The 24,705-nt window shown below is 32.9% G+C and overlaps 1 protein-coding gene across 4 annotated transcripts in view; it reads left to right on the forward strand.

The window, feature by feature from the left end:
* The window catches only part of RB1 (RB transcriptional corepressor 1), a 140,275-nt gene that overhangs the window by 74,022 nt on the left and 41,548 nt on the right, over positions 1 to 24,705 (forward strand). For all 4 annotated transcript variants that reach the window (XM_087814337.1, XM_087814338.1, XM_016205442.2 and 1 more), the window contains 5 exons: positions 4,036 to 4,152; positions 5,492 to 5,548; positions 5,636 to 5,667; positions 5,756 to 5,832; positions 6,807 to 7,003. In XM_087814337.1, coding sequence (XP_087670463.1) covers positions 4,036 to 4,152; positions 5,492 to 5,548; positions 5,636 to 5,667; positions 5,756 to 5,832; positions 6,807 to 7,003 — 480 coding nt within the window. The remainder of the gene's footprint in view (positions 1 to 4,035; positions 4,153 to 5,491; positions 5,549 to 5,635; positions 5,668 to 5,755; positions 5,833 to 6,806; positions 7,004 to 24,705) is intronic.

Below are 24,705 nucleotides of genomic sequence, written 5' to 3' on the forward strand. Positions count from 1 at the left end.
CACAGTGTGTGTTAAGAACTGAGTTTAATTTTCTGGAATATGGATATCCAGTTATTCTAGCAACATTTATTGAAAATGCTTTTTTTCCTCATTGAATTGCTTTGGCATCTTTGTTAAAAATTAATTGGCCACATATTTGTGGTCTGTTCCGTTAATCTGTATATTTCACCATATGTCAATACTACGTAGCAATGAATAATGTAGAATTATAGAAATTCTTGAAGTCAGGTTAAGTTCTATAACTTAATTATTTTTCAGAATTGTTTTGTCTACTATGAGTCTTTGGATTGTTATATAAATTTTAGAATCAGCTTGTCAAATTATAAAAATAGACCTGCTGGTATACTAGTGAGAACTGCACTGTCTATTTTGGGGAGTCTATTCTGAGTCCATCAATTTGGGGAGAAATAATATTTTAACAATATTGAATCATGAACATGATATAAATCTCCATTTATTTATATCTGTTAAGTATTTTAACAATATTTTATGGTCTTCAATATGTCTCCTTTTACATATTTTGTTAAATTTTCTCCTAATAATGTTTGAGGATGCTATTGCAAGTAATTTTTTGTTTTGTTTTTATTGACAGTTTATGGACAGACAGTATATAGAAATAGAGTTTTTTGCATATGACCTTGTACCCTGTGACCTTGCTTTTTGGTAATCACTTAGGATTTTCTATGTACACAATATGTCATCCTTTATTAAAGACAAATTTACTTCAAAAGAAAAGTGTAAAGGAATACGGTGGATTTTTGTACATTTATTTTGTATCCTACAACTTTACTGTATTTGTTTATTGTTTCTAATAGTTTTTTGGTAGAGTCTTTAGTCTTTTCTATATAAAGAGTCATGTCATCTGCAAAATGTGACAATTTTACTTCTTCATACCCAGTTTGGATGCCTTTTATTTCTTTCTCTTGCCTGATTGCTGTAGGTAGAACTTTCAATACTGTGTTGAATAAGAGTGGAGAGAGTGGACATCCTTATCTTGTCTCTGATCTTAGAGGAAAAGCTTCAATATTAGCAGGGAGTTTATCATATATAGCCTTTCTTCTATATTTATTTTATTATTTTAATTATGAGTGGATGTTGTATCTTATCAAATGCTATTTCTGTATTTTTTGATGTCCTAAGATTTTATTCTGTGTTTTGTTAATGTGGTCTATTATATTGATTGATTTATGTATATTGAACCATCCTTGATTGTGATGAAACCCACTTGATTGTGACATATTATTTTTTTAATGTATTGTTTTCTATTTGCTAGTGTTTTGTTTAGGATTTTTACATCTGTATTTATCAGAGATATTGGTCTTCAGGGTTGTTTTTTGTGTGTGTTATCCTTGCCAGGTTTTGATGTCATGGTTATATTGGCCTCATAAAATGTGTTAGGAAGTATTGCCTCTTCTTTAATTTTTTTTGGAAGAGTTTGAGAAGGATAGGTATTAAATCTTTGAGTGTTTGGTAGAATTCACTAGTGAAGCCATCTGGTCTTGGACTTTTACTTTTTGGGAGGTTTTTGAATATTTCAATTTCCTCACTGTTGATAGGTCTATTGAGATTTTTCAGCTCTTAATGATTCAGTCTAGGAAGGTTATGTATTTCTAGGAACTTATCCTGTTCTACATTATCAAATTTGGTGGCATATGGTCTTTCATAGGATTCTTGTATGATCCTTTGTATTTCTGTGATATCTGTGGTAACTTCTGACTCTTCAGATTTTCTGCTCATTTTCTCATTTTTAACATGACTTTTTTTGTGTGTTTGTGTGTTTTTTCCCCATTTAAGTTGTATGAGTTCTTTATATATTTTGGATATATAAGCCCCTTATGAGATATATGACTTGAAAATATTTTGTCTTATTGAGTAGATTGGCTATTTTATTTTGTTGATGGTTTCCTTTGCCACACATAAGACTTTTAGTTTGATTTTTTACTTGTTGATTTTTGCTTCTCTTGCCTTTGCTTTCGGTGTCAGATTAAAAATATCTCCAACATTGGTGTCAAAGAGCTTACCACCTCTGTTTTTTCAAGGAGTTGATGGTTTTAGGTCTTACATTCAAGTGTTTATTCCATTTTGAGTTAATTTTTGAGGGTGATGTAGGATAGTTGTCAAGTTTTATTCTTTTGTATGTGGCTGTTCAGTTCTGTCTGCACCACCTATTGAAGAGACTGTCCTTTCCCTATTCTAAATTCTTGTTATAAACTAATTGATGGTATATGTGTGGGTTTATTTCTGGAGCCTGTTCTGTTTATTGATCTGTGTGTCTGTTTTTCTGCCAGTTCCATATTATTTTGATTAGTCTAGCTTTTTATTTTTTAATGTTTTATTTTTTAAAAAATATGTCTTTATTGATTTCAGAAAGAGGAAGGGAGATTGAAAAAGAGAAACATCAGTGATGAGAGAGTCATTGATTGGCTGCCTCCTGCACACGCCTGACTGGGGATTGAGCCCACAGCCTGGGCATGTGGCCTGACTAGGAATCAAACCACAATCTCCTGGATCCTAGGTTGATGCTCAACCACTGAGCCACACCCAGCTGGGCTAGTCTAGCTTTTTAATGTGGCTTGAAATCAGGAAGTGTGGTGGCTCCAGCTTTGTTCTTTTTTTTCAAGATTGCTTTGGCTCTTTGAATTCTTTTGTGAGTTCATACAAATTTTAGGATCGTTCCATTTATTTGTGCCTTCCTCATTTTCTTTCATCAGTGTCTTATAGTTTTTATTGTACAGAACTTTAACCTCCTTGGTTAAATTTATTCTTAGGTACATAATTCTCTTTGATGTAGTTGCAAATGGGATAATTTTCTTAATTTCTCTTTATCATAATTTGTTATTAGTGTATAGAAACACAAATGACTTTTGTATATTGATATCGTATCCTGCAACTTTCCTGAATTTTGTTTATTAGTTCTAACAGTTTTCTGATAGAGTATTTAGGGTTTTCTATATGTAATATTTCATCTGCAAATATTGACAGTTTTTCCTATCTAATACAGATGCCTTTCATTCTTTTTTTATTGCCTAATTGCTCTGGCTAAGACTTTGAATACTGTGTTGAATAAAAGTGGTGAGAGTAGTCATCATTGTCCTGTGTTTGATCTTAGGAAAAGCTTTCAGCTTTTCATAATTATGTATGATGATGGCTGTGGTCTTGTCATGTATGACCTTTATTATGTTGAGGTATGTTCCCTCTGTGCCTACTCTGTTGAGAGTTGTTATCGTAAATGGATGTTGACTTTTGTCAAATGCTTTTTCTGCATCTGTTGAAATGATCATATGAGTTTTATCTTTCATTAAAAGATCATGGTATGATTCTTTTAATGTATTGTTGAATTTGTTTGCTAATATTTTGTTGAGGATTTTTGCATATATGTTCATCAGGGATATTGGCCTATAATTTTCTTATTTTGTGGCCTCTTTGTCTGGTTTCAGTATCAGGGTAATGCTGGCCTCATAAAATGGATTGTGAAGAGTTCACTCCTCTTCTCTTTTTGGAAGAATTTGAGAAGGACTGGTATTAATTTTTCTTTGAATGTTTGGTAGAATTTACCAGTGAGGTTGTCTGGTCCTGCACTTTTGTTTTTAATCTCCTTAATAGTAATAAATTTATCCAGATTTCCTGTTTCTTCATAATTAAGTCTTAGAAGGTTGTATGTTTCTAGGAATTTATCCATTCCTTCCAAGTTGCTCAGTTTGTTGGCACATCATTGTTTACAGTTGTCTCTTACAATCTTTTGTCTTTCTGTGGTATTAATTATAATGTCCTTCAGGCTTTTTTTTTTTTTTTATTGGAAGAGCTAATAAATCTGTTCTTCCCTAACCTATCAGCAGAAAATTTATATAATAGGGCTTTTATTTGTACTTTAGTATTTTTTGGTCAGTAACATTTAAAAATGGAATTCTTTTTGTTTATTTTTTTACTGTGTGTTTTTGTTTTTTTACCAAGTTATTGTGGAGATATTTTCATAGTTTAGACAATATATTAATTGATTAAAAAGTATTCTCAATATTTATGTTTTTCTTCTTAAAGAACTGCACAGTGAATCCAATGGAAAGTATCCTGAAAAGAGTAAAGGATATTGGATACATCTTTAAAGAGAAATTTGCTAAAGCTGTGGGACAAGGATGTATAGAAATTGGATCACAGGTAACTGTAATTTTGATTACTGCTATTATATTTCAAATGCAACATCTGTTCAGACTGTATAAGCACTATTATTGTATTTGTCCAATAGTATAAGATACTGACAAATACTTGACTGATCATGTATGCTGCTTTTTATGGAAAACTTTATTGGAAAATGCCCCTCACTCCATAAAAACCAAAAGTAAACATGCGGAAAATTTTAGAAAAATTATAGAAGTTTTAAAAAATTCAAGGAAGAAAAAAATTTTTTAAAAATCTTTTATACTATTGAATATTTTTGCATATGCTTTGATTTCTACATTTAGGAATATTCATGTATGAATGAGATCATAGTATCCCTGCCATTTATCAGTAATAGTTTTAATACTACTGTTATTATTTCAGAAAATTTAAAACTAATATATTGGGTAAGAGTATGAGCTCTGGATCAGAACCATTTGGTTCTACCATTATGATCATTTAACTTCTCTGAAAATCAGGTTTTTATATTTGCTGTGCTTTGTTTTGGCATTAATGAGGTAATACATAAAGATATAGTTGAAAACTGTATTCTACTATACACATTTATTTCAGTGTAGTAAGTTTTTATTTCGATGCCATGAGTATTTTAAACAATTATATTTTTTATTGAATTTATTTGGGGTGATATTGGTTAATAAAATTGTATAGATTTCAGGGGTACAGTTCTAGAATACATCATCTATATATTATACTGTGTTTGCCACCCAAGTCAAGTCTCCTATCATCACCATTTATCTCCCCTTTACCCTCTCCTACCAGCAGAGTTCTTTTTGTTTATATATGATATTTATGCTCATAATTTGAAATGAAGGAATATGGTTTGTGTATGTCTGCATGTGTCTATCTCTAAAATTTGGTTATATTTTGAACTAATGGGAACTAGTTATTAGGTTAAAACTTTTTGCTGCTTAGATCAGTGAAATCTGATTATTCCCTTTGCCAATTTTATGGAAAGTCTATTCTGTCAATCCTGGACAACTATCTTGAAAATGCATGTTCTAGGTCACAAAAAGTATTACATTAGTATATAAAAATGGTACCAGGCACATAACATATTTTATATATAAAACCTATTGAATGATATAGACTGAAGTGGAATGAATGAAAACAAAGTCTTCCCTCTTGATAATTTATTGGGAATGTTAACTATCATTTTATACTTAAGTCTTGAGTTTTAGACAAACTAGCTTTCATGATCTCTTGGTAGTTATATTCCTAAGAAGGTTCAGTAATGTGTTTCCAGAAAAAACTTTTAAAAAATTAATAATTGTTGTGATTTTCTAAAATGATGGATCTAATTATTTTTCTTTATTTGTAGCGATACAAACTTGGAGTTCGATTATATTACCGAGTAATGGAATCCATGCTTAAATCAGTAAGTTAAAAAGAAAGTAATAGAAAAAAATTCAGTGCCAACGTTAAAAAAAAAGGTTTCAGTTAAACATTTTTTAATGTATTTTAGGAAGAAGAACGATTATCCATTCAAAATTTTAGGTAAATTTTTCAGTTTTAGTAAAAGAATTTCTTCTTTTTATAGAAGTAAGTGTTTCAGAATCACTTTTTTTTTTTCCTTTTCTTTTAGCAAACTCCTGAATGACAACATCTTTCATATGTCTTTGTTGGCATGTGCTCTTGAGGTTGTAATGGCTACATATAGCAGTAAGTGAAATTTTAGTAAATAAACATTTTTGTTTAATTCAAAGTTAAAAAAACAACATCGAAGGTGTGGTGTGTTTTTTGGGGGGATGGGTGTCCTTAAGGCGAAGAAATGCATATTTTAAATCAGTATATACTGAAGAATGTAATTGGTCACCATAAACCGTTTAACCGGCTTATATTCTGAATTACTTCAGGTAATCTTGGGAATAGTATTTCACTAGACTCCTATTCTGGGCTATACTGAATCCAGGAAATGTACCTATTGAAATCTCTTCACATACTTATGAGATTGTAAAATGCCAAAGGAGTACTAAGGAGCTGTATCCAGTGATATAGAAGCACTGCTATAGACTCTATGATCGTGTGACCAAAGGTTGGAGCTAGAATCCACCAGATAAATAGAAAGAGGCCACTGATAGTGTTATTTTTTTAAAATATAATTTTAAACATGTCTTATTTTGCAGATAATGTTGTAAATGCTAAAAAGTACTTTGCAAAAACAAAAGATTTATCTAAGCATTCAAATACATAATAAGAGTAACTTAAATTAGTAAACAAATATGAAAAACTGTGAATCCTCATTAGTAACCAAGAAATACACATTTAAAATAGCTAACATTTTCTAAGCAATTAAATTAGCAAAATCTTAAAGAATCCTTCTCTCCCCCCACCAAGTATTAATGAGACAGTTAAAATGGGTATGTTAATGCATTGCTGGATTAGATATTAAACCTGTCCCTAATAAAGTTTGGGATGTTTAAACCTTTGAGAATTTGATATAAGCTAGGAAAGTCATATGTGCACACACACTGTATGGGCTCCAAAATAAAAATTTCTGTTCTAAATAAAAACTTTTGTTTAGTCTTTTACTGTGTTTTAATTTTTTTTGTTTGATAAAACCTTCCAACCTAAAAATATATAGTTTAAGGCTTGACATTTCATACCTAAGTTACATTTTTTTCTTTCATTTTTAGGAAGTACATCTCAGAATCTTGATACTGGAACAGATTTGTCCTTCCCATGGATTCTGAATGTACTTAATTTAAAAGCTTTTGATTTTTACAAAGTGATTGAAAGTTTTATCAAAGCAGAAGCCAACTTGACCAGAGAAATGATAAAACATTTAGAACGATGTGAACATCGAATCATGGAATCCCTTGCATGGCTCTCAGTAAGTAGCAAAAATAATTAAAGATATTTGTATGCTTATAGCATATCTGTTAGTGAGAGATCTTAGTTAAAATTTACCTCTAGAGCAAATATACAATTTAATGAATAATGTGATTTCAGTGTATAGCCCAAGAATCAAGTTGGAGTATTAGAATGGAGTTTTCTTTTATTTGAGCTCCCTCAACCATCTGACACAGTGATTTACTTAGGAAAGCTTTTCTTAAAACATGGCACTCAAAAACAAAACTGAATTCTTTAAAGTATGGAGGTAATTTATTTAAAACAGAGGTGTCCTGTTTGAAAATTTAAACATCTGCTTTAAAATTCCAACAAAATAATAAAAATTTTGAAATTATGCTATTTAGATGATGTAAAAATAGGTTTTTAGTTCAATTTAGTTGGATTTTTTCCTATTGTTAAAAATAGTCCAAAAAGCTACGCTGTTGTTCAGTTGTCATTATTGTCTATAGCATTATAGATAAGACACAAATCATATTCTCTAGATAATTCTGTTTATAACATATAAGCTACTGATGAGGTTTTGTGGCATTTTTATGCAGTAATAGTAAAATATTTGAAGTTCTTCTGTTATGTTCTTTAAATCTGCATAGTTGAATAAAACATTGTGAATCATCAGATTTGTAGATTAATATAGAATTGGTGTTTTTTTAATTGTGTTGTATGCTAGTATATATCTTTTTATTTATATCGGTATATAGAAATGGCAATGAAAAAATTAAGACTTTAGTTCTATTAGAATCCTATCTGTACATGTAGCCTTAATTTTAATTTTTTGATGTTTTAAAAGTTTAATGGCTAAGAGATAACTCTTAGTGTTTTCTTATATTGCCATATAGACAGTGGATAGAAAAGAAGGGAAGTAGGGCAAGTGATAAAAAGATGTTTCATTGCTATACATTGAATTTAGTAACTCCTTGATAGAGGAGCTTTCACTTTATAAGAAAAGGAGCAGTTAGGAGAAAATTTACACTCTGAGAGATTAAAAGTAGTAAAAACAGCTCGGCCAGGCATGGCTCAGCAGTTGAGCATTGACCTGAGATCCAGGCAATCAGGGTTTGATTCCCGGTGAGGGCACATGCCCCGGTTGTGGGCTTGATCAGTGACTCTCATCATTGATGTTTCTGTCTCTCTCTCTCCCTCTCCTTTCCTCTCTCTGAAATCAATAAAGATATTAAAAAAAAAAAAAGCAAAAACAAATATTACACACACAAATAATAAATAAATAAATAAATAAATAAATAAATAGTACTTTTCAGAGGCTAATGTGTCCTCTCCTTGTAGAAATTGAAATCAGGGCATTTACTGTATCATCTCAAAGTGACTGTTCTCATTTCTTTTAGAGAATTACTTTTATTTCCATCAATACACATCTGCTATATGCCTTGCACTGGGGTAGGCATTGTGAGGATACGGAAAAGACATGGACTTTGAAAATTGTGGAGGAAATAGTAGATATTTAATGTTTAAAAATCACCTGTGCTCAATCCTATTTAATTAGTACATTTTACAGTGTTCTAGGATTCAAAACAATATTCCTTTACTTTTGAGAATTTTTGGAGAAAAAGCGACATGCTTAAAGTCTAGGAAAAGGTACATTTCATTAATAATAGGATGATACAGAAGTCATAAAACTCTAAATTTAAAGGCTAAGTGTTATCTCTAAGGATAAAATTATAGACAATTTTTATTGTTTGAATTAAAAAAATTAACATATTACTTTTTTAATTATAAAAAGAATAGAGTGGTAGTGGGTAACTATGAAGATAAGTCATGGCTCACAAATAGAATACTGTGAATTTTTCCTGTGAGAATAATTGACATTTTAGAGAAGGGACATATATAGATATATTTGAGCTTTCACAGACTTTTAAGTTGTTGTTTTTTTAAATTAAAGTACAGTGTATATACTGAAAGGTTAGACACTTTTTATCTCTAAAAGTTTAATTTGAGTCTTTTATTTCTTCCATATGTCTCTCTAACATGTTTGTGCTTTCCTTTACTTTCTTGAACATAGAGAATATAGTCAATAATAACTGTTTTAGAATCCCTGTCTACTAGTTCTAACATCTATGTCTCTTTAAGTTTGTTTCTAGTGACTGATATTCCTCCTTTTTAAGGGTGTTATTTTTTATGCCTTTTTGCCTGCCATACATTGCAGATTTTACATTACTGGTTCCTACATATTTTCATACTCCTTTCATTATTCTTGAGCTTCGTTTTGGCACACAATTTAGTTACTTGGAAACTGTGTGATTCTTTTAAGGTTTTTGTTGCTGATGTTTTTGACAAAGCCGGAGCAGTCTTTAATCTGTGACTAATTTTCCCCCACTATTGAGGCAATGCTCTTTTGGGTACTCTTCCTGATGTCCCATATATTACAAGGTTTTTCCACCCTGGCTGGTGAAAATCAGAGTTCTTCCTGGCATGGTGTCAGCTCCTGGAATGGTTCTGCTTCTTGCAATGGCTCTTTCCCTGGCTTTAGGTAGTTTCCTCACATGAATGCACTGATCTGTACTCAGCTGAAGACTTAAGAGTAACCCTCCACAGATCCCTGTAGCTCTCTCTTTTTAGCTCTCTGCTTTCTATTTAACTCTTACCTCTGTGGTATTCCGTTCAGCCAATTTTAGCTGCCTTGGCTTCCTTGACTTCTCACCTCTATTTCCTCAACCAGGGAGACCATTAAGCTCTATTTCAGTTTGCCCTGCTTGCATTGTAGCCTGGGAACACTCTCCAGACAGTCAGCTAAGGCAATAGTAGGGTTTACCATTTTTTCTTTCTCAGGGATTACTGTCCTATGCTGCCTGTTGTTTAGTGTCTGAAAACTATTGTTTCATTTATGTTGTTTGGTTTTGTAGTTGTTTAAGACAGATTGGTTTCTGCTTCCTCATCATGGCTGGAAGAGTTATATATAGTATTTAGTGATTCATGAAGTATTTATAAATATATGTATACTTAAAAAATATTTAGGGTACTGTTTGTTTTCCTATATTAAATGCATTCTATCTTCTGAATAATACTGTTTCAGAGGACTGCTTACTATATGGAAAGTATGGAAGTACTAGTTATTAACTATTTTCTTGTATTAAGTTTTAATAAGTCATAAGAAAGTTGAGCCTCCTTTAAATGTCAAATATAGCTGACTCATTAAATTTGATTCTGTCATACTATTTTTCTGTAGTCACCAAACATTAGCAAGTTTCACCATTCAGTTACACAAATATTTGCCCAGAGCACTTTTATATAAGAAAATATTAAATATATTTATTTTTTATTTTTTCCCAAATTTTAAATGAAGGCCTATTTTATACATTACTACAGTTGTAATGAATAGCTTTTTTTTTTTTTTTTTTTTTTTAACAAACTTTATGAAAAATATTTTCAGCTTCTTTGGTGTTCTTTTGAAATGTCAAACTTGACAGGAAGTGAACACAAAAGGGAGAAAAGCCTGTGGCTTTGAAAAAGCCCCAAAGGATATCTGTTGTATATTTGTGTGGTGGATAATTAACCTCTGGTGCACTTTGCACAAAGGTTTTAGTATTTACCATTAGACATCGTTTTTAAAGAATGTTATATATTACTAAGAGCTATGTTTCAGGAAGGTGAGTGAATTGTAAGGTAAGGGTTAAGCCATATTTAACACTTCTAAAAAATATGGATAAGTGCAACGAAGTAATATGAGGCTATATGTTAATATTTATATAACCATGCTTCTATAATAAAAAATGTTTTATGTCGGGATTTTAAAAGTTCCTCATGAGTTATATAAAACAACCATACATTTACTTTTTGCCAGCAAGTGGAAACATTTTATTTTAACTTTTAAAAATCTGATTCTTTCTGAAAATATAGGTAAGGCTTAACCTCTTTCACCTTGACCACTATGTTCCTAATTTCTTGCCCTTAACTCCCACAGCTAAATAGTACCTTCTCAAGTGATTAAGGAGATTTGATTTCACCGTTCAAAACTGAAATTATTTTATTTTGTTCTAAATACAACTTTCCAATATCTATATTTTTATATTACTTTTCAAGTCATCCAGGATTGAGTACTAAGCATTTTTTCCCATCTTTTTCTCAATAGTTAGGTACAGAGTGTTGTAATTTAAAAACAAAGTAGAAACTTTATCATGTCTCTTAGATTTATTTTATTATTTTAAAAATCTATTTCATTTACATTTCCCTAGGTCAGATCAAGTCACTATTTTACATTTAAACCCACTATTATAAGCTCCTGTTTGGTGTTCCAGCTTTGACACTAGTCTCTACTTTTATACTTTGGTGCCAAGTTAATCTTCCTAAATGCTTATTCATGCCATGCTCCTGTTCAAGAACCTATAATGGCTCCCTATTGCCATTCAGAAAAATTTAGCCTCTCTATTCTAGTTGAGATTACCTACCCCTGCCTTATCTTTCCAGCCTTAATTCCCCTATTCTTCAAACACTATAGCCAGAGAGTTCTTTCATCTGTGGAGCAAACCACCTTTATCCAGTGAGGGACAGTGTGGCCTAATGTAGGACTTGGAATCAGAAGACCTGGCTTTAGGTCCTAGCTTTTTCATGAACAAGTTAATGTCTTTGTGTCTTAGTTTCTTGCTTTGTAAATTAAGACAGACCAAAACATTTGAACCCTTTTAGCTCAAGTATTTTATGTTTCTACAAAACTATTTAAATGTTAAGAATTATTTGCCACTATGGAGTGTGGACCCATATTCCTTTGGGTTGCTTCATGATTTATAAAATATTGGAGAAAAATTCTTTTTAACAAAGGTAATACAGAGGTCTCATTTCCCTATTTTCCTTTAGCTCAGTTCTTCCCAATTCTCCTTGGACATACCTGATGTTCTGTACATCAAATATTTTAAAGGAATTGTACCTGCCCCCCTGTGAGATACATAATGATGTGGGAAATAGCCTCTAGCCTTGAAGGAGCTTGGAATCTTGTAGAAACGTAAATCACTATGTTACACTATAAAATAAGATAAGCTATGAGCGTCAATGGAGGGACTGATCATCTGTGGAAAAGACTTGCACAGGTGCGAAAATGTAGAAAGACACAGAATTAATAAAGCCTGGAATGAGGCATATTAGGGGGCAATTATGGCCCATCATTGGCAATGGTAGATGCATACTAATTTAAGACCAATTTAGTTTTAAAAGGTATAGAGTTTTTAACCTTGTTAAAAATGGAAAGCTAGCTCTACTGGTAAATGAGATATTGTACAAAAGTTAATATAGCAGATAATTCTATGCACCAATTTTTTAAAAGTGGGTTTTTTTAGGGAAATGTCCTTGAAATAGAATGCATACTTTGTTTTCAGCAGAGGGTATTTAATTTTACTTTTAGTTTTTAAGTGAGGAACATCATTATGAACATTATATTATTTGTGGGCTGGACTCCCATTTGTCTCTGGAGAATATTGTCCTCTATTCCTACTACTTTAGTTTTTTCTGCTTTTCCTCTCTCTTTCCCTGTGAGGTATTGTTTTTCAGTGTTCAGGTTTTACCAGTCTACAACACCTGCTCTAAGTTGCTCTCCTAATCTCATTAAATCAATACGCACTATTGTAAATGCCCTTTGTCCTTCTCAGTTTTTGGCACAACTGTCTTGACGAAGTTTCTTTGTTTCAGGCTGAGGGTTTCAAACTTTAATATCTGTAGAAATCACCAGGAGATCTTGTTAAAATACAGATTTTTATGAAGTACTTCTTGGGTGGGTCTTGAGATTCAGCATTTCTAACAAGCTCCCAGATGATTCTGATGGTGCTAGCCCTTGGGCCACTCTTTAGAGTAGCCAGTTTCTGATGACTGTAAAGCCCTTACATTATCTAGCTTTAATATAAAATACTCTGTTTGTTCTTTACACTAACTCTGCAAAGTAGAAGGTATAGGTATGATTCCAGTTTTGCATATGAGGAAAAAGAAACACAGAATACCTATAAAGTGCTCTTAGTTTTCATACCACATTATTTCTGTTAAATCATTCACACTGTTTTTATTACCACTATAACATCTAGTAAAGCATGTGGGACAGTATACAAGGCAACAGTATAAATAGTAAGGTTATTTTATTCTAAGTGAAAAAATAATATATGTATTTTTTTATCTTGAGTAGCAAGGTGCTTTGTCTAAGAGCTTATTGATGTCAGGAAGAAGAACAAGTACAATTTATTAGCCAGCTCCTTTTTTTAGTGCGCTAACACTATTGGTATAATGTATTCCTCAAGAAGAAAAGATTAAAAGAAGACTTTACAAAAAAGAGCAAACTATATTTTAAAAGGAAGTCCTAGTGTGCATATTTATTTCATTCATGCAACTTTCAGAAATGAGATTTTAACATAAGTGTTTTTAGAATACATAGTAATTTAGGGTTGATGAAATTAGGTATTTTGATCATCTTTCAAGGAGATTGAAGGGGGGGATGGGAATGAGATGAAATAGAAAGCTAGGTCTGTTTCCATAGATGGAAATGTTAGAACTTAGTTTTCTCTCAGTTTTTATTAAAGGATTCCAGGTAAGCCTAATTCTTCTATAAGAATAAAAAATGTACAGTCATAGAAGTGAAAAAAAATAAGGGCAGTATCTTAGAAATACAATTTTTGATAGTGACCTTGTGTTCTACTAGTTAAACTAATTTAGAATTAAAAAATATAGGTATGCAGAAAAGTACAAACAATTAAAATAAGGACAAGAACTTAGTTCACAGAAATAATTATCCACTGAAATGTGAATAGATAATTGCTTTAAAAAGGTCTAAGAATATAAGCACAATTTAATAAAATAGCTGTATCTTCAAAATTGTTAAGAATCAATGAAGCATTAGTGGTTTCTTGTGTGGTTTCTTGTATGTTAAAAAACAAACAAAATCCAAAGAAACTGAGATAGCTGTTATGAGTTAATGCAAGTCTTGTATTAGTTATGTGAGGTTGAATTCTTCATCAAGATCTGTTTATGGTTTTAAACATAAAATTTTTTCCATGTCTAAACTTCTGCTTCAGTGACTTCTTGTCTTGAACCCCATGTTTGATTCCTCATTTACCTCCTCCTTTAATCTTTAGAACACTCTGACACAAGAGAAATTGCTAGAGTTCACTGTGGAGGAAAAGTATTTATGACGTGTCCATTCATGTCTTCCTTCCTCCTCCCCCATTGTCCATCCTATACATTTTCCTTGTTCATGAGTTGGCACAGAGACTAAAGAAATTCAGGGATGAAAAAAAATCCAACTCAGAAATGTCTCTTAGGTAGTTCATAGAAACTTGCTTTAGGAAGCAGTGCTTTTAAAAGCTATCACTGGTGTACTTGTTGGAATCCTTCCTGGTCATCATAAAGACCTGCATCAGAATGACCCTTGATTATACATATGACATTTCAGTGTAGAACTTATAATAGTTAATATTTTTGCAGGTGCATAGTTATAGGCACTGTTAAAAGGGCTGAAATGTGTTAACTCATTTCTTTTACACAGCCCTGTGCAATATACACTATCATTATCACCATTTCACAGATGAAACTGAGACAAGGAGAAATTGAGAAAACTTCCCTGTTCACAAAGCTAAGTTGATGATGGCAGAGCCAGAATTTTAACTAAGCTATCTAGTTCTGGAGACTGCTCTTAACCTCTGTGCTGCTCTTGGGGTGTTTATTAGTTAACTGTTGTGTATGTGCACCGTTGTGATTAGTTTCTTTATTCATGTTTTCTCTGTATTTGTATCTTTCTCTCTGTATCACTATGCTGTAGCAGAAGGAGCCTGGGCTTTGGAGTCAACAAGTCTCATTTAATCTTCACAGAAGTAAACATTGCTAACTCTATTTTAAAGATAAGGAAAGCTTCTCATCCAGAGGTGTCATGTAATGTGTTTTGGTGTGATTCTGAGCAAGTTATGTCTCTATCTCAGGTTTTCTTGTCTGTAAAATGAGAATAATAATACTTTTCAGAGTTGTTGAGAGGAATAAACAAACATTCATGAGAATGGTACATTTTAGAAACATCACAGTTGTTAGTTCCCTTCACTTCATCCCTTTTCCTCTACTGTACAGAGATTTCTTAAGAAAAGAGAACTGAGAATACAGTTAAACGGTATTGGATCTCTTTACCCCCGGCTTACTATAAGTATGTAAAACTTTTCTTTTTTCCTGAGATGCCCCTCTCCCATTTCTTTCTCAAAATGGAAAAGGTTCAGGGAATAAAAGGTGTCCCTGAACTCCAGCATTGTTAAATGTGGGCAGTGTTCACTGTTCAGCTATAGGTGGAATTTGTTATATTGCTTTAGCCATGAATCATGTCAGTAATTACCCCCAGGTCAGTGTTTGTTCATTATTCAAGTACGAACAAGAAGGGAAATAGCAACTGTAGAAGAATAGCTCAGATATATCCTCTGTACTTAACCTGTGGGAATGGAAGAACTTGTACTCTGGTTCAGAGGGTGTTCTACAAGGTCATGATGTTAGAAAGTTACATGAATAATCCCAGAATTTCCAGTCTCTAAATTTATAGTCATATCCTAACTGCGATAGTGAAGAAGGGCTCTCAAAACCTGGATGTACAAGAAACACAGAGTAGAAGTATCTTACGAGGTATCTATTCTGATTAATGTAGTTTCTGAATTTCTGCAGCAAAATAAGAAGCTGTTATGTATTAGTGAGTTTAGTAAAATTTAAGAACTGCTCTAGTGCAATTCTTAAATCATCTAAGTTCATTTACCTTTAATTAGAAAATAGAACCAACTTTTTGACATTTATCTTTTACAGATATTTAGGGCTTGTTCTTAAAACTCTGAACTGTGACAATCTAGTTTTAAAATACATGTGAGTGTTGTGTGTTTTTATCAATTTACTTATTGGATCTTAATATTTTCCACTGTTGTCAGAAATGACCAAATACCAAAAGTATTTTTAGTGTCTTCCTGTAAGTGCTAGATTTAGAATATGATAAGGAAATGTAGAATAGGAAACAGCCGGGTTTGTTTCTTTTAAAAAATCCTTTTCTATTTTTGCTAAAATTCAGTGTTTCTTACTTTCGGTAAATACAACATAATTTTTCTTTAAGATTTTGATTATACTCTGTAAGAATTCTTCAGAATCTAACATAAATCTCTCTTGCTGTCTTTTAAGGTTTTTTTCCCTGGAGTTTAGTATCTGGTCATTTTTATCTTTATTTAAAATTAATAAACATTATTTTTATTAATATCTTGTCATTATACTTAATCTTTCCATATTTTAAGATAATTTTATCTATCTAAAAGTTTTTTAATTTACTTATTAAGTAATGCTGGTCTTTATAATTTGTTTTGTCATTTCAGTTTCTTTTAAACATTAAAATGAGAAAGTTAGAGAAGTAAAATGGCTTATTTGTTACTAATAATTGAGTCATAAACAAAAATGAACATAGAGTTCCCTAATCCAATACAAAACTCTTTAAAATATAAACTTATTCTTGAAAAATACAAACTTTTGCATTATCCCTGTAATAGACGTATTGGACACTTTTAATACTATGTACTTTTAGACCAGGATCTAATGCACATATTTAAACAAGGTCTTCTGAAAGTAAACTTTTCTACAGTTTAGTTTCAAATGAAGAATAAGTGGCCTGGGTGGATAGAGATGGGTAAAAATTACCATGATAGTGCAGAAATGATATCTCTGACTTTTGTAATTATTTGTCTAGGAACAACTCTATAATCTCTCTAGACAAACTATTTACACATGTTCTTTTCTATTTTTTAATACATGTCCATATTTTTCCTTGATTAGCTAAGATTATATTGAATTACATGTATTTCAGTCTAAAGAAATCTTAAGGGACCCCAACACAAAATACAGCAAATTTTGCTTAGCAATTTTAAAACCAGTTATTTTGGTCATCAGCAAAAATTACATATGGGGCTTGTAGGCAAAAGGGTGTAATTTTTTAGTGCAGTGTTTTAAGTAATATTAATTTATATTTAAACTGCTTCTGCTTCATTGAATACTATATATAAAATCCTTTTTGCTGAAAAAGCATGTTTTAGTTCAGTATTAATGTTTTACACTCAATTAAATAAAAGTTCTTTTAAAATAAACAATTGTAATAAAGTGATTCGAAGGTTTTTATGCCATATTAAAATATGAGCTAAATTTTTAAATGATTAAATAATTGGAAATTTATCATTTTTTATAGAAAATTAACTTGAAGGTTATGTTCATAATATAAGAATTTGCTTTGTTTTGATGAAAAAGCCTTACACATGTTATTTTTTAAGATCAGTAAAACAGTTTATGTAGTATAATTTTGTTAAATGTAACTTAGATGTGCAGTTGCTTTAAAAAAGAATATTTCTGGTTCAGAATGGCAAAGTTACCACACACCTCTTTTTCTTTCCCAAACCCTAGAAAAGTGACAGAAAAGGAAAAAACAACACATGGGGGTGAAATCCAACAGTACTAAAACTCTGAAGTGGAAAAACTATGGAGGGAAGTTGAGGGATTGAGACAATTTTGAGAATAAAAAGGAAATGAGAAGTATATTGAGGATACAACAGAAAACTACAGCTCTGAACACACAGGAAAGGGCTCTGCTGGAAGTGGGAAACTTAGTCTCCAGGGCCAAAGTAGCAGGTACAGAGAGTGGGGCAGAAATCAAGAGTTTTCTAAAGCACCTTTTGCTAGTGGCTCTCAAACTTTAGCATATATCACAGTCACCTGGAGGCCTTGTTAAAACACAGATTACAGATCTCTGGGACCAACACTAAGGTTTCTAGGGGAGAGTCCTAGAATTTGTATTTCTAACATGTTTCTAGGTGATGCTGGTACTGCTCACCTGGCACCAACATTTTGACAATTGTATATATGAGAACTACTGATCTGTGAAACACCTGGGCCAGTCCCCCACCTAGCACTGTGCCAGCCTATAAGAATTTGGAAAATGTGTCTCATTCTGTACTAATGAATTCAAAAAAGATGTCCCTCTGGACACATGGGCTCTAGGCTTGTTATACAGAGTTTAGGCTGAAGCCTTATGCTTTTGTGTAGTGCACAAACTATACAAATACATTCCTGGCCCCACCCCAACTTTTGTGTAGTGTACACAGGGCTAAGGCTTCCTGCTGATGCCTGCAAAAGAAGTAGAATAGAAATTAAATCCAGACTTCAGTCACGGACTTGAAGAAGAAAAAAAAAAGTGAAATAGGAAAGGTAATTCTGCCTAAGAGGGAAATGCAACAAGCTACTGTATTACTAGGTTACTGCCCTTATTTTGATATTTTGGGACACCTCAGTTCAGTATCTATTTATTCAACCCCAAAAGAAAGACCAGAGAAGATGGAGGAGAGAAAAATAATAATTAAAAAAAAATAAGAGAAAAATTTCCAAAGCTAATGAAAGCCAGGAGATTTCAGATGGAAAGGATCCATAGTACCAAGCAGGATGAATGAATATGGATACATTTTGGTGAGAATTCAAAATTTCAAAGGTAATGACAAAATTAACAGCTTTCAGAGAGAAGAAGTAAGTTATTTGCAGGAAATAAGATCCAGATTAGCATCACAGTTTTTATCTAAAATTCTATATATCACCCACACTGTCAAACATGAGGGTAAAATGAAACAATTTTCAGGCATGCAAGGACTGAGAAAGTTTATCTCTTGACTATCCTTTTTAAATTACTAGAGAATATGCTTTAGCAAAATGAAAAACCCAAGAGAAGAGACATCATGGGATCTAAAAAAAGGAGTGAAACTGTTGCAGGAGTACAAAGAAAAAAAAATGGGGAAAAATTCTAGGATTTAGCAGGCCTAGAAAATAGTTGTTGCAAAAGAGAAGTCAGTTCCATAAAGAAGGTCTTCAAGAACAAAGTAGTTTCTTTTCACAGTGTATAACGTCATCTAAGTGGCCGGGATTCAACAGATACAGTTTAAGATTAATAAATCAAGGAATAAGAGTAATGGTGATAACTGCAGGAATTTAATTCTTGTATCAGAGTAGTATTGGTAAAAGAATACCAATACTTTTTTTTCTTGGGCTTTGGAAGAATTAAATGAACCGTAGGTTTGGTGAAACAAAAGGCAAACTTTAGTTTCTTTACATGTTTGTGTGTAGGTATAGGGCATTTATTATAACTACATTGATAAAGACCCAAAGTAGATACTATATAAGTAAATAGATATTAGTTATTTAAAACCTTAAGCCGAGCCAGCATGGCTCAGAGGTTGAGCATCTATCCAGGTGATAGTGGTTCGATTCCCAGTTAGGGCACATGCCTGGTATTGCATGTTTAATTCCTAGTAGGGGTTGAGCAGGAGGCAGCCGATCAGTGACTCTCTCTCATCACTGATGTTTCTGTCTCTCCCTCTCCCTTCCTCTCTCTGAAATCAATAAAAACATTTAAAAGTAAATAAATAATAAATCTTTAATCTGGTAGGAAAATAATATATAATTTGCTTTTAACTCTATGATTCTCCCTTCCAATCTTTACGCCCTCTACTTCAATCCTGTATGTTAGGTGCTGTAGAGAATACAAAGATGTAAAAAACATAATCCCCTTCTTCAAGGAGGTTGAAGCATCTAGTTAGGAAGATAAAACATAGCCCATGTAAAAAAAAGAAAGAAAGGCAGTAAAGAAATACAAAATAAGTAATACAGACAATAAGTGTTATCAAAGGTTTTGTTTAGGAGTTGAACTGGGCCCTGTAGGAGAAAAGGGAAAAGGAGCAGAGTGAGCTTTGTTATTGGACTAGGGGAGGGAGAGGGATGAGTAGTGTGAGTAGTGTGTCACGTTCTTAAATGTCTAGAGTCAAGAAAGTGAGAATTGTGAACATAGGGCAATAGACCAACCTGGAGTAGAGGTATCTTGTATGGGAGATGAGGAAACAAAATATTGGGTAGGCTGGGGCCAGATTTTGGTGCATTTTGAACTTTGAAACTGGACTTTTCCCTTCAGGCAATGGAGAATCTGACAGCGTTTATTTTTATTTTTTAAATATGTTTTTATTGATTTCAGAGAGAGAAAGGGAAGAGGGAGAGAGACAGAAACATCAATGATGAGAGAGAATCATTGGTTGCCTGCCTCCTGCACACCCTCTGCTGGGGATCAAGCCTGCAACCCCAGACATGTGCCCTGACTTGGAATAGAACCATGACCACCAGGTTCCTTGGTCAATGCTCAGCCACACCGTCTGGGCAAGAATCTGACAGCTTTTTAAACTGAACATTAATCAGTACAAGGTGATTTAATTGGTGAATCTTGTTGAGCTGTCTTGAGTGGCTTGAAGGGAAGAGAATAGGAAATGGGCTGAGTGAGGGAGTGATTGCAGTAGTCCCAATATAACATGGCAACAGTGGTGAAAGTGGTTACTAAAGGGAAGGAAGGGATGAAAATCATAACTGACAAGAATGAGAAACAGGCTGTGAGGCTTGGCATGGACCTTACATAATATCTACTTCAAAACCCATAGTTAAGGATGAAGAGGTCAGCATAGAAAGGTTAAATGACTTAAGTCATATGACTTTGTAGCAAAGCCCTGACTAAAACTTATTTACATTTTTTAATAGAACTTTAAGGTTCATTCATTCAACAGATAATTATTGAGACCTATTAAGTGCCAGGGACTAATAAAAATATTTCTAGGGTTTTATTTTTTATTTCTTATCCTTGTTGGCTTTAGTTTTTTGATATGTAAGACAGGAGGTGGCACACACAGCCCACAGGCCAACCATCTGTTTTTGTAAGTAGTTTTATTCATTTATGTGTTACCCATGGCTGCTTTTGCACTGCAATGCATAGTTGAGATGTTGTAATAGGATGGATTATCCTGCAGGCCTAAAATATTTACTATCTGATCCTTGAAGAAAAGGTTTCCTGATTCTTGATATACAACATTAGCATGCTTCCCCAAGTTTTACAGTCAGTTAAGTGTTATTACTTTTCAGTACCCCTTCTACACCATTCCCTACCCCTATTCCTTTTTTGGTTGTTTTCATGTTTCTTTTTGTAAAAATGAGTAGATATATGTATGTTTTCTTGTTTCGTCTTTTTCTTATACAAAAGGTAGCATACTATGTGTGTTCTTTTATGCTTTGCTCTTTCATTTGACATTTTCTGGGTATCAGTTTTTGGAGCTCTCTCTCCTTTATTATAGCCGCATAGTATTACAGTATGTATATGCTATAATAGTGTATGCTTAGACAAAGACATCTAGGTAGTTTCTAGTATTTTACAATTTCAAATAGTGCTGCATCTTGTACATATGTATTTTTGTATTATTGAAAGTCTGTGTTCCGAGTAAATACCAAGAAGTGAGAATGCTGGGTTAAAGGGTAAATGTGTGTGTGTGTGTTAGATATTGCCAAATTCCCAGCCATAAGGATTGTATCATTTTGTATTCCCACCAGCAGTGTATGAACAAACTAGTTTCTCCACAAGGGCTACTAATTTAATTGTGCCAAGTAATGACATTAAAATATCTTTCCCAGCCCTTGCCAGTGTTGCCCGGTTGGGCATCCTCCTGTGCACCAAAAGGTTGCTGGTTGGATTCCCACTCAGGGTACATGCCCGGGTTGTAGGCTCAATCCCCAGTAGGAGGCATGCAGGAGGCAGCCCATTGATGTTTCACTCTCACATTGATGTTTTTCTCTTTCCCTCTCTCTAAAAATCAATAAAAAATATTTTTTTAAATCCTTTCCATCTATCACCACCATCATTTCAAAAAAGAAAAGCCATTTTAATAAGAGAGAAAGGATATAATAATAAAAAAAGGATAGGAAGAGCTCTTTTAATTCAAATTGAATAAATGTGGCTCTTATTGTGATTCTTTTTTCCTTTTTGCTGAAGACAAATGCATCTCTACCCTGTAATCAGAGGGATCTTTTTAAAATTTTAAATCTGATATGTCTCTCCTTTTACTTGAAATTTTTCAGGACTTTCCACAACTCCTCAGATCTTAACATGGCTTTATCATGGCCTGTAAGTACATATAAGGTCTCAGCCCTACATCTCCAGCTTCTTTGGCTTTGTTTTAATCCTTTCAGTATACCAAGTTCTCTCTCACAGGGCCTTTGCAAGTGCTACTTCCCTTGCCACCTTAAAGAAATGGACATGTCAAAAAACACACCATAAAACCCCACAAAAACCCCCAATTTTTATCCTGACTCTACTTTAACTTATGTGACCCTATGCAAGCTACTTACCATTTTAGTTCTTCAGTTTCCTCAACCTAAGTAAGGTGAGGTAGTTGTTTCAAATGACTTCAGGGCTTTTTCCATTCTGAATCGTGAATTTACCAGAAGCCATTTTGTTAGGAAGATAATGAAACTCAGCACATTCACCCTATAGGTATTAACTGTAACTTGGCTATAAGTATATAATATATATTTGTTTTTCATTCATAATATTTACTTTATTTCCAAAAATTACTTGATTGAATCTATATAAGTAAAGCAGGTTTTGAGTTTGAAAACTAATGCGTAAATTCATTAATTGTCTCTACTTCTGGAGTCCTTTCTCTTGGATTGTGATTTTGCCATTCCCATTGCACAAAGTGATGAAAGAGATAATTTTGTACCCTTCTAAGCTGTTTTTGAAGTAAATCTTTTTGAGAGAGGGAAGAAAGGGAAAGGCTTAGTAGAGGTTTGCATGGAGTTAATTTTGTATTCTTTTATTATCCTGACTTGTTGCCCTACTTAAATGAATATTTTTTGTACATTTATAAAATTGACTGTTAGAAATGCATAGCAGACATCAGGTAAAAAGAGATGAAGAAAGATAAAATAGAAATTTGAGAATTAGTGGTTTTAAGATTTTATATATATGTTGGATCTCTGGAAAATTTTGCTAATTTAATATTGTTGATCAATAAATATGTGGATCGATTTAAATATCTACTAGTCCTTTTTAATTTGTAATTTATTTCATAGAAGTCATGTTATAAATGGATAAATTTGGTTTCCAGGCCAGCCAAAAAGAGCTTTTTTAAAACAACTTACCTTAGGACTACCTTCATCTATTAGTAAGCACTGTTTATAAAATTTTCTATATAAAAATTCCTTCACAACTGAAAAAAAGCACTAGGTCACACCATTCTTCATTTGTGACATCATGTTGGATTGGCATATAGGCACTAAAGTCGTTTGGATGTTGGGAGGTAGTAAAAATTTTTCCAGGGCAATAGTAACTTAACATATTGACAGAAGATCAGGTACCTGGTTCATCAGGGGTCCAGAACTGCAGGACTAAAAAGCTATTGCTTCAATCTCTTGCTAGCTACATGCCATTCATAAATTAAATGTGTCTCAGTTGAGATAAAGTTTGCTGATGTTCCATTTTGTATTTTATGTTCCTCAACTGAGTGACCAATTTTTTAAAATACCAATATCTGAAGTCAGAACTCCTTGATAAAATAGTATCTTCAGTTTCTTTAAATTTTCTGTGAATATATTATGTACAATGCATATATTGTCATACATTCTTTTGGTAAATTAATTACTTGGTATTTTCTCAGAAAAGATCATTTTTAAGTTAAGAACTAATCATTAGTATGCTGGAAAGCTGTTTTCTGCACCTCAGAAATGTTCTCATCTTCTGTTCCTTTGAAGAGAATTAATGTGGAAAGGAAGATTAGTTATATCATCTTCTTCTATAAAAATGTTGAAAATAGTGGGCACCATTTTGGGGGAGGGAGGGCTTGGTACTGTTACTTTAAGGTAACAAAAAGTAAAATTCTCAGAGTTTTATTAATACAGGTTTTCTGGGTAAAGAGAAAACTCTAGGAATATATAATTTACCTTAAAGTGAACTCTAACAAAGGAAAATAACTGTAATACTCCTTCTGTCCCTGTAGGTAAGATTTACCCAGAATTTGAAGTTCTAAATGCAAAAACTAATATTTGTTATGTTACATATTTATTTGTGAATAGTCTTACAAAACTTTTTATTCGTCTTCCTGTTGAAGAGGGCAACAATAATTTCACCAGTGAGTGCAGTACTATCTGATGACTGTTCTGCTTATTGGGTTGTTTTTGTCCTCACCCGAGGACCCATATTTTCATTGATTTTAGAGAAAGAGGAAGAGAGAAATATTTACCCGGTGCCCCGACCGGAGATGGAACTTGCAACCTGGATATGTGCCCTGACCTGGAATTGAACCTGCAACCTTTTGGTGTACTAGACAACACTCCAGCCAACTGACCCATTTGGCCACAGCTAGTTTGCTTGTATTTTAAAGTAATATATATGCTTTGAGATCTTCCTATGTTGCTCACAGATCTTTAACCCTAGGAAAGTTCTGAGAAATCTGTTAACAAACTCCCACCCCTTTACACCATATCAGTAAGTTGTTACTTACTTTTCAACTGAAAAATATATAGGGTGGGGGCCCTGGCCTGTGTGGTTCAGTGGTTAGAGCGTAGGCCTGCACACAGAAGGGTCACAGGTGTGATTCGGTTAAGGGCATGCAGGTTCGACCCCTGGCCAACCAGTTGATGTGTCTCTCTCACAGTGATGTCTCTCTCTCTTTTTCTTCTCTTCACCCCTTCCACTCTCTCTAAAAAATCAATGGAAAAAATATCCTTGGTTGAGGATTTTAAAAAGTAATTAAAAAATATATATATATACAGGGTGGGGTAAAACTAGGTTTACAGTTGTTCATATGAAAAATCATCCTATAATTAATAATACAAGAATAAACTGTTTTGAATACTCACAACTGTAAA

Source organism: Miniopterus natalensis, chromosome 2 (assembly GCF_054644295.1).
Source record: "Miniopterus natalensis isolate mMinNat1 chromosome 2, mMinNat1.hap1, whole genome shotgun sequence".
Classification (NCBI taxonomy): Eukaryota; Metazoa; Chordata; class Mammalia; order Chiroptera; family Miniopteridae; genus Miniopterus; species Miniopterus natalensis.